Source organism: Rhamphochromis longiceps, linkage group LG9 (assembly GCF_057381845.1).
Source record: "Rhamphochromis longiceps isolate RC_006_pf linkage group LG9, R_longiceps_female_GT1.1, whole genome shotgun sequence".
NCBI classification, from domain to species: Eukaryota; Metazoa; Chordata; class Actinopteri; order Cichliformes; family Cichlidae; genus Rhamphochromis; species Rhamphochromis longiceps.
The window spans coordinates 33,049,938-33,059,911 of NC_140565.1; the positions used below are offsets into that span (position 1 = coordinate 33,049,938).

A 9,974-nucleotide genomic window follows, 5' to 3' on the forward strand; every position below is an offset into this window, starting at 1 on the left:
CACCATTTTATTGTTTGCAAACCGCCAATAAAACTGAAGAAGAAGAAGAAGAAGAAGCAGGGCAGCAGACGAAGAGGAAGGAGGAGTGTGCGTACTGTGCTCTTTGCTGTGTCTTTCCGCCGTTTTAAAAATGGGCACTTTTTGAAGAACCCGCATCAAAGTATTGTGGAGAAGCGTCGTGTTAAATCTAATTGATGAACGGCTTTTTGTGAGGTATGTATTGCAGCTGCGAAGACGAACGTACGTTCTCCTGCTAGGTTACAGCTGGTAGGAAGGTGCGTTCAGTGTGTCTTTGTAATTTTAAGTTTCCATGTCAAACGAGATGAAACAGTTATTTCTGGATGCGCACTTATTTGCTGAGATTAACAATGTGTTTTTGTAAACCACGTGATGATTTAAGTCATTTAATCTTTACAGAACATGTGAGCGAGGCTAAAAGAGCAATATTTTTATGTTTAGTAAACTGACGTTTCTAAATGTTACTGCTTTTATTTCATTAGTTCTGACGAGGACAGCTGAGTGATGTTGTTGGTGAGCTTGGATTAAATCATCTCTAAACAAAGAACTTGTCCTCGTGGTGACTGACTTGGGGAGTGGAGGTCAGTGAGCCCATTGTCTCTGCTGGTCCGACTCCAACTACAAAGCCGGCCCGCTCGTCCCCTCCTGAGTCTGAGAGGAGATCCAGAGTAAGTCAGTTATAACTACACTGGTTGCTTAACTTCATCATTTTCTACAGAGTCTCTCTCTTAGCTCATTTTGGTTTGATTTCTGCCTTCTGTTTAGCCTCTCTGTTTGTCTGCCTCAGTACATTAATGTTTTATCATTTGAGTTACACTCTCTGTTTCCCTTCATATGAAGGTGATGTCTGTGGAGTGATCATGACCTCGTTAATAATCCTCTGTTTTCCTTTTCCACTTCTCTTTCATATTCTTTCTGACGTCTGTTCTTGTGTAAGCTGCTAACTCTTGTGATGGACATTTCTTTATTTTATGTGTTGATCATATGTTTTGACAATATGACTTTAGTAATATCTATAGTACATTTTGTGCGACTTTGTTCTACATATAGGAAAACATCAAATAAGTATTTCACAGGTTATTCCACACACAGATGGGTATTGTGAGTGAGTTGGACTGACACTCCCAGGCACCATGAGACATTAGGCAGATAGTGAGACTCCTTATCTCCAGGGAGGAGGTGTTGAGATGAAAATATTTGAAGTGCCTCAATTCTATGCTGTATATTAACTAAAATGCCATATAACCGAATAGTGCAGTATTAAGTGGACATGGCCATGAAAAATAAAGGCATTAGACTACGTGTCCTTGGGGGGTGGAAAGCTGTAGACTCTCACCCACGCTTGCCTGTGAAAAAGTAGATAACAGGGGACCATCTTCTAGTGGAGATGCATTATAACTCACCTGTGCATTAGAATAAAAGGTGTTGATTGCAGCTGACAGTGTCTGCAGACTTTGATAACTGTGACACCCTCGTGGTTAATCAGAGGCAAATCTGAGCCAGTGTGGATTTGGTTGTACAGCTCTCACACATACAACCTGAACTGCACATTGTAAGTGTGATGTTCTTCAAATTTGAACAAAGTAAAAACTAAAAAACTCACACAAGCCAAAATTTTATTCACAAGTTGAACTTTTACTACTTTTATCCCCAAAATGAGCTCATGTTGTGAAATCAGTTTTACCCCGGTTCTTTTTATTCCTCGAGCATCCAGAGATGGCTCCGGACTCAGTAGTCATTTTCACAAAATCTTTATTCATCTTCATTTAAGCATGCACTTCTAGAAGGGAAGACGAGGCCGATGTCCCTCTGCAAAAATCTTCACCCCTTTGTTAGTTACAGCCAGCTTTATAGAGGCTGTCATAAAACCCCCTACGGTGTGCTGCAAACTCTGTGTCTGTGTCTATGTGCACGAGCACATGAATGCCTACATGTGCGCGTTCCCGCGTGCCTATATGAGTGCTCGTGTGTGACTGTGTGCACATGAGTGATGTTGTGATATTTTGATACCATGGTAGCATTTACAGGATAATGTTTTGTGGTGATGTTGTGCAGAGAAACTGCTACTCAATAAGGCCCATTTACTAGTTGTTTTTCTCTTTCTCTGTGACCCAAGAATTAATGTGTAAGACTCACAAGCTGGTACCCCAAGGTCGAAAACACCACAGAGACGAGACCACTTCCTTACTCCCATCCTCCCTTTTTCTTTATCTCCTGGAAAAGGCTCGTTAAAGGCCAGGTGGTTTGTTTCAGAATTCACTAATGAAAGAACTCTGTATTCTATGTCTAGGAGTGTATTTTGCTGGGATGATCATAAATTGTAGCTGAACTGATAAACTACACAAGGGATACTTTGCTCAGAAGGCAGGAAGACGTTTCCTTATTTAGTCTGTACCGGTTTGAACTGGGAAAGCTGACACACGAACCTTTTTTTCTCTATATAAACTGCTGTGTACCAAATAAACCTTTGAGTTGATTCTGGGAAAGCAATCTGAACAGTCTCTGTATCACTTTGTTCTCCTAACTGCTCCCGATATCGTAACTAACCCAGCTGAACGGCATACCAGAGTGTTACTTTGAATAATTAGGAGTCTTATAAGGAAAGGACAAAACTCTGCTTATCGCTCACGCCTTGGAGGAAACCGGGGACGGAAATTTCCTTCAAGTGAGTGTGCGTGTGGATGTGTGTGCGTGACAGTTAAAACACTGTGGGTGTAGGTAACTCCCTAGAGGTCATAAAACCCCTCTCACTTCCAGACCACAGTTATCCAGTTACAATGTTGAAACCCCCACCCTAAAACATCCTCTGGGGAATTTCCACTCAGTGGGGGAGAAGCCTTCTACAATCTACTCCTAAGTTCACAACACAGTGAGGCCTTTATTACTTTAAGGGCAGTGTCTCTACAATAGTTCTACATTCTATGATAACACATTTCTAAACTCTAAATCAGCTAAACATTCTACACTCACTTCAAATATTTACCACAGCATAGCGTCCCCAGGCACCTGAGACGTTTGGCAGATGGTGAAACTGTTTATCTTTGTGAGGTAAGAGGGGGCACTTGTGGATGAGCTGAAGGTATAGACCTGATGTCACTGTTTGGGTTCTTTGTCATTACAGGAGAAAGAAGTGAAAGCAGGCCCAAACCTCAGCACATGGATGACATCAACCAAAAACATCCAGCACCAGCAAGTAAAGATGAGCCAGCGGCGATCCCTGTGGAAAAGACTTTTCCTGCTATGAAGCAGCCCAGAAGACGCAAGCGCGCCAACAGGGAGGAGAGAAGCTTGAGCTGTGATCAGTGTGGAAAGACCTTTACTCAGAGATGCAACTTAAAATCACATCAGCTCGTCCACACGAAATTTAAAGCTTTCAACTGTGATCTGTGTGGGATGTCTTTTACTCACAGTAACAACTTAAAAAGACATCAGCTGATCCACACCGATGTGAAACCATTCAGCTGTGATCAGTGTGGAAAGTCTTTTATTCAGAAATATCATTTAAAGATACATAAGCTGATCCACAGCAGTGTGAAACCATTCAGCTGTGGTGAGTGCGGAAAGTCTTTTATTCAGAGTAACCGCTTAAAAGCACATCAGCTCGTCCACAGTGAAGTTAAACCATTCAGCTGTGATCAGTGTGGAAACACCTTTACTCAGAGATGCAGCTTAAAAGTACATCAGCGCCTCCACACTGCATTTAAAGCTTTATGCTGTGATCAGTGTGGGAAGTCTTTTACTCACAAAGGTCACTTAAAGAGACATTATAAGATCCATGTTGGAGGTAAATCATTTGTCTGTGATCAGTGTGGAAAGTCTTTTCATTATAGAGATCACTTAGAGAGACATCAGGGCGTCCACAGTGAAGTTAAACCTTTCACCTGTGATCAGTGTGGAAAGGCTTTTACTGAGATTGGTAGATTAAAAACACATCAGCTCATCCACAGTGGAGATAAACCATTCAGTTGTGATCTGTGTGGAAAGTCTTTTACTCAGATGGGCAATTTAAAAACACATCAGCTTATCCACAGTGGAGATAAACCTCTCAGCTGTGATCAGTGTGGAAAGGCTTTTGCTTACGTTGGTAACTTAAAAAGACATCAGCTTATCCACAGTGGAGATAAACCTTTCAACTGTGAGCAGTGTGAACAGTCTTTTACTCACATTGCTGCCTTGAAATCACATCAGCTCACCCACTCTGGTACTAAACAATTTGTATGTGGTGACTGTGGAAAGGCTTTTACTCACATGAATGGCTTAAAATCACATCAGCTCATCCACTCTGGTGCTAAACAATTTGTATGTGGTCAGTGTGGAAAGGCTTTTACTTACATGACTGGCTTAAAATCACATCAGCTCATCCACAGTGGAGATAAACCTTTCAGCTGTGAGCAGTGTGGAGAGTCTTTTACACACATTGCTGCCTTGAAATCACATCAGCTCACCCACTCTGGTACTAAACAATTTGTATGTGGTGACTGTGGAAAGGCTTTTACTCACATGACTGGCTTAAAATCACATCAGCTCATCCACTCTGGTGCTAAACAATTTGTATGTGGTCAGTGTGGAAAGGCTTTTACTTACATGACTGGCTTAAAATCACATCAGCTCACCCACTCTGGAGTTAAATCATTTGTATGTGGTCAGTGTGGAAAGTCTTTCATCCATAAAACAAATCTATTGAGGCATCAGAAAACCCACAAAGTGTCCTCCTCTGACAAGGTGATAGTTTATTAAATTTTAATGAAATGTGCAGATTGTTTCGGTGAAGTTTAATAAACTCCTTGCTATCTAAAATATAACAGGACACCGGAGTAAATTCTCGAGCATCTCACACTTCTGATAATCAGCTGTCTGCTTGACGTTTATTCAGCTGTGTAAAAACTATAACTTTAATCTCAGCCAAACCGATTTACTCAGGAACAAATAAAATACAAAAAAACCCCGAACAGTAACATTTTTAAGTTATCTAAGTGACTTATATATCATGTTTAACCTGAGTAGTGAGAGACGCCGGTGGGTTTGAAAAACGATTTGCCGGGAGTCCGGTGTTCTCACCGGTTCGCTATCGAGCTTTTGAAAAAATGTGGTGTCTTGATAAAGTGAGCAGATATTTGAAGTTTACACAGCTACATTCTCGCCTGAAAATATGTTAAACGTTTATTTTGTGACCCAGAAAGAATAATAAGAATAAAACTGACTAGCTGCCGCCATTGTTGGAAACTGAGCTGTGCTATGAATTCTGGGACACAGCTTCTTCTTCTTCGGGGTTTAATGGCAGCTGTCATCCTTGTACATGCAGTGCTGCCATCTTCTGTTTCAGTCCGTTATTACACTCTTAAATCCTACTACTTATTCCTGCGTCTTTTGGGATCTTGCAAAGCTTCAAACGACGCGTCGACTATTAAATTAGTTGTCGGCGTAATCGTGACTAGTCGACTAATCGTGGCAGCCCTAGACATTACCCTGACAGGGTTCATTTGAACACAGTGGGAGAAACGGGGGTTTGAACAAAAGTTCTTCTGGATGCTGCGTCAAACTTAAAAAGCTTGAGATCAGGCTTCACAATTCAACTTGTTCCAAGTTTAGCAAGTTAAACTTCACTGGCTGTGTCCACAAACAGCATGCAGAGCAAACATTACTCCCATCATCTGATCACAAGAAAAGCAAAATGTCAGAACAGTTCACCTTCTGGATCAAACTGTCAGACCTGTTACTGTTTATTTGGCTGTTCATCGTGAGGTAATTATCAGTGTCAGTGCTGCGCCACTTCTGTTGTAACTCACATGAAATGTGTTTTAAATGGGCTCTATTGCCGTACAATATTGTGTGAGTCTGTTTTGCTCCACAAAGACACAACCCCTCCTGCAATTTATAATGTTACAGTAAAAAAAAAGGTAAATTGATAAATTTGTGTCATTTTTAAACAGGCAGTATGTGGAAAATTAAATATTTTCTTACCCATGTGTAAAGTTTTCAGTGGTCTGTGTTTTCTTACAGGATGTGAGTGTGTTTTGCTCCATGAAGAGACAAACCTACATTTTTTTTTATGTTGCAGTAAAAATATTTTTATTGTAAGTCATAAATTGTAGTCATTTTATCTAGACAGTATGTAAAAGATTAACTGAATCCTATGAAAAATAAAATGTAGAAAGATGTGATGTATCTTTCCGGGGGTTTTTTTCTGAATAATTACACACTGCTTAAAATTAATTGCAGTATAAATTTTTTTTTCTTCCTCTGTAAGAAACTGACTTGCTGTCCCTTTGTTCCCGTGTACCTAAGTAATTGTGGGTAATATCTTGATGCATGCTCAATCATCCAGGTAAGGAAATCCCAGAAGTTGATTCTGTTCATCTGGACGTAGCGTTTTCAGTGGGACAAACGTTTCGTAACTCATCCCAGAGACTTCTTCAGTCTCAGCTGACTGCAGGTTTCTCCAATCTTATAAAGAGTATGTTTGCATACTAATGAACAATGGGCTGTTAATCATTAATACAGGGAGTGCAGAATTATTAGGCAAGTTGTATTTTTGAGGAATAATTTTATTATTGAACAACAACCATGTTCTCAATGAACCCAAAAAACTCATTAATATCAAAGCTGAATGTTTTTGGAAGTAGTTTTTAGTTTTAGCTATTTTAGGGGGATATCTGTGTGTGCAGGTGACTATTACTGTGCATAATTATTAGGCAACTTAACAAAAAACAAATATATACCCATTTCAATTATTTATTTTTACCAGTGAAACCAATATAATTTCAATTCAATTTTATTTATATAGCGCCAAATCACAACAAAAGTCGCCTCAAGGCGCTTCATAGATACAGAGAATGGTAAATGGCCTGTATTTATATAGCGCTTTACTAGTCCCTAAGGACCCCAAAGCGCTTTACATATCCAGTCATCCACCCATTCACACACACATTCACACACTGGTGATGGCAGCTACATTGTAGCCACAGCCACCCTGGGGCGCACTGACAGAGGCGAGGCTGCCGGACACTGGCGCCACCGGGCCCTCTGACCACCACCAGTAGGCAACGGGTGAAGTGTCTTGCCCAAGGACACAACGACCGAGACTGTCCAAGCCGGGGCTCGAACCGGCAACCTTCCGATTACAAGGCGAACTCCCAACTCTTGAGCCACGATCGCCCAACAATCATATGACCCCCTATGAGCAAGCACTTTGGCGACAGTGGGAAGGAAAAACTCCCTTTTAACAGGAAGAAACCTCCGGCAGAACAAGGCTCAGGGAGGGGCGGGGCCATCTGCTGCGACCGGTTGGGGTGAGAGAAGGAAGACAGGATAAAGACATGCTGTGGAAGAGAGACAGAGGTTAATAACAGATATGATTCAATGCAGAGAGGTCTGTTAACACATAGTGAGTGAGAAAGGTGACTGGAAAGGAAAAACTCAATGCATCATGGGAATCCCCGGCAGCCTACATCTATTGCAGCATAACTAAGGGAGGATTCAGGGTCACCTGGTCCAGCCCTAACTATATGCTTTAGCAAAAAGGAAAGTTTGAAGCCTAATCTTAAAAGTAGAGATAGTGTCTGTCTCCTGAATCCAAACTGGAAGCTGGTTCCACAGAAGAGGGGCCTGAAAACTGAAGGCTCTGCCTCTCATTCTACTTTTAAATACTCTAGGAACAACAAGTAGGCCTGCAGAGTGAGAGCGAAGTGCTCTAATAGGGTGATATGGTACTACAAGGTCATTAAGATAAGATGGGGCCTGATTATTTAAGACCTTGTAAGTGAGGAGCAGGATTTTGAATTCAATTCTGGATTTAACAGGAAGCCAATGAAGGGAAGCCAATACAGAAGAAATCTGCTCTCTCTTTCTAGTCCCTGTCAGGACTCTTGCTGCAGCATTTTGGATTAGCTGAAGGCTTTTCAGTGAGTTTTTAGGACTTCCTGATAATAATGAATTACAGTCGTCCAGCCTGGAAGTAATAAAAGCATGAACTAGTTTTTCAGCATCACTCTGAGACAGGATATTTCTCATTTTAGAGATGTTGCGCAAATGGAAGAACGCAGTCTTACATGTTTGTTTAATATGTGCGTTGAAGGACATGTCCTGGTCAAAAATGACTCCAAGGTTCCTCACAGTGTTACTGGAGGCCAAGGTAATGCCATCCAGAGTAAGAATCTGGTTAGATACCATATTTCTAAGATTTTCAGGGCCGAGTACAATAACCTCAGTTTTATCTGAATTAAGAAGCAGAAAGTTAGCGGCCATCCAGGTCTTTATATCTTTAAGACATTCCTGCAGTTTAATTAATTGGTGTGTGTCATCTGGCTTCATGGACAGATAGAGCTGGGTGTCATCGGCATAGCAGTGTAAATGTATGCTATGTCTTCTAATGATACTGCCTAAGGGAAGCATGTATAATGTAAACAGAATTGGTCCTAGCACTGAACCCTGTGGAACTCCATAATTAACCTCAGTGTGTGAAGAGGACTCTCCATTTACATGCACAAATTGGAGTCTATTAGATAGATATGATACAAACCACTGCAGCACAGTACCTGTAATACCTACAGCATGTTCTAATCGCTCTAATAGGATATTATGGTCAACAGTATCGAATGCTGCACTGAGGTCTAGCAGGACAAGCACAGAGATGAGTCCACTGTCAGAGGCCATAAGAAGATCATTTGTAACCTTCACTAAAGCTGTTTCTGTGCTGTGATGAGCTCTGAAACCTGACTGAAACTCTTCAAATAAACCATTCCTCTGCAGATGATCAGTTAGCTGTTTGACAACTACTCTTTCAAGGATTTTTGATATGAAAGGAAGGTTGGAGATTGGCCTATAATTAGCTAAGACTGCTGGGTCTAGAGATGGCTTTTTGAGTAAAGGTTTAACTACAGCTAGCTTGAAGGCCTGTGGTACATAGCCGATCATTAGAGATAGGTTGATCATATTTAAGATCGAAGAATTAATTAATGGCAGGACTTCTTTGAGCAGTTTTGTAGGAATGGGGTCTAAAAGACACGTTGATGGTTTGGAGGAAGTAATTATTGAAGTTAACTCAGAAAGATCAATTAGAGAAAAAGAGTCTAACTTAACATCAATGGTACTAAGAGTAGCTGTAGATAATATTACATCTGTGGGATGATTACTGGTAATTTTTTCTCTAATGATAAAAAATCTATTTGTGAAGAAGTTCATGAAGTCATTAATAATTAATGTTAAAGGGATGGTTGGCTCAAAAGAGCTCTGACTTTTGTCAGCCTGGCTACAGTGCTGAAGAGAAACCTGGGGTTGTTCTTATTTTCTTCAATCAGTGATGAATAGTAAGATGTTCTGGCTTTGCGGAGGGCTTTCTTATAAAGCAGCAAACTATTTCTCCAGGCAAAATTATGATCTTCTAAATTTGTGACACGCCATTTCCTCTCCAGATTACGAGTCATCTGCTTTAGGCTACGTGTTTGAGAATTATACCACGGAGTCAGGTACTTCTGATTAGAGACCTTAGTTTTCACAGGAGCTACAGTATCCAGAGTCGTACATAGTGAGGAGGTGAAATTATTAATAAGATAATCGACCTCTGTTGGGGTAGCGTTCAGATTGCTGCTCTGCTCTGTGTTGGTACAGGGCATTGAAGATGATAACAGTGGGTGGATTATATTCTTAAACTTAGTTACAGCACTTTCAGAAAGACATCTACTTTGATAAAGTAGGGGGGGGGGGGTGCCCAGCAGGCACCAACCACCTTGCAACTGCAGCTCAATGAAGCAGCTTCGGCAATGGAGATGCTGAACATGGTCCATTTGGACTCAATGTCCCCAGTCTCCCTCGGAATGCTGTTGAAGCTCTGCCGGAGGTGTGCGTTGAAGATCTCGCGGACTGGGGCCTCTGCTAGACGTTCCCCAGCACACCCTAACTACACGTTTAGGTGCACCAGGTCTGTCCAGCGTCCTCCCCCGCCACCTGATCTAACTCAC

General features: G+C 41.3%; 1 protein-coding gene across 2 annotated transcripts; it reads left to right on the forward strand.

Moving 5' to 3' along the window:
• Positions 1 to 27: 27 nt before the first annotated feature.
• Positions 28 to 6,179, forward strand: LOC146662665 (uncharacterized). 2 transcript variants are annotated; one of them, XM_085417458.1, is made up of 3 exons: positions 28 to 213; positions 501 to 686; positions 3,140 to 6,179. In XM_085417458.1, the coding sequence occupies exon 3, from the start codon at positions 3,175 to 3,177 to the stop codon at positions 4,753 to 4,755; it is 1,581 nt and encodes a 526-aa protein (XP_085273584.1). In that variant the 5' UTR covers positions 28 to 213; positions 501 to 686; positions 3,140 to 3,174; the 3' UTR covers positions 4,756 to 6,179. The 2 variants fall into 2 exon arrangements, with proteins under 2 accessions (XP_085273584.1, XP_085273585.1); XM_085417459.1 differs by lacking the exons at positions 28 to 213; positions 501 to 686 and adding an exon at positions 739 to 3,066.
• The last annotated feature ends 3,795 nt before the right edge of the window (positions 6,180 to 9,974 follow it).

Coding starts and splice junctions, on each gene's coding strand:
- LOC146662665 (XM_085417458.1), top strand. CDS start 3,175: ATGGATGACATCAACCAAAAACATCCAGCACCAGCAAGTAAAGATGAG.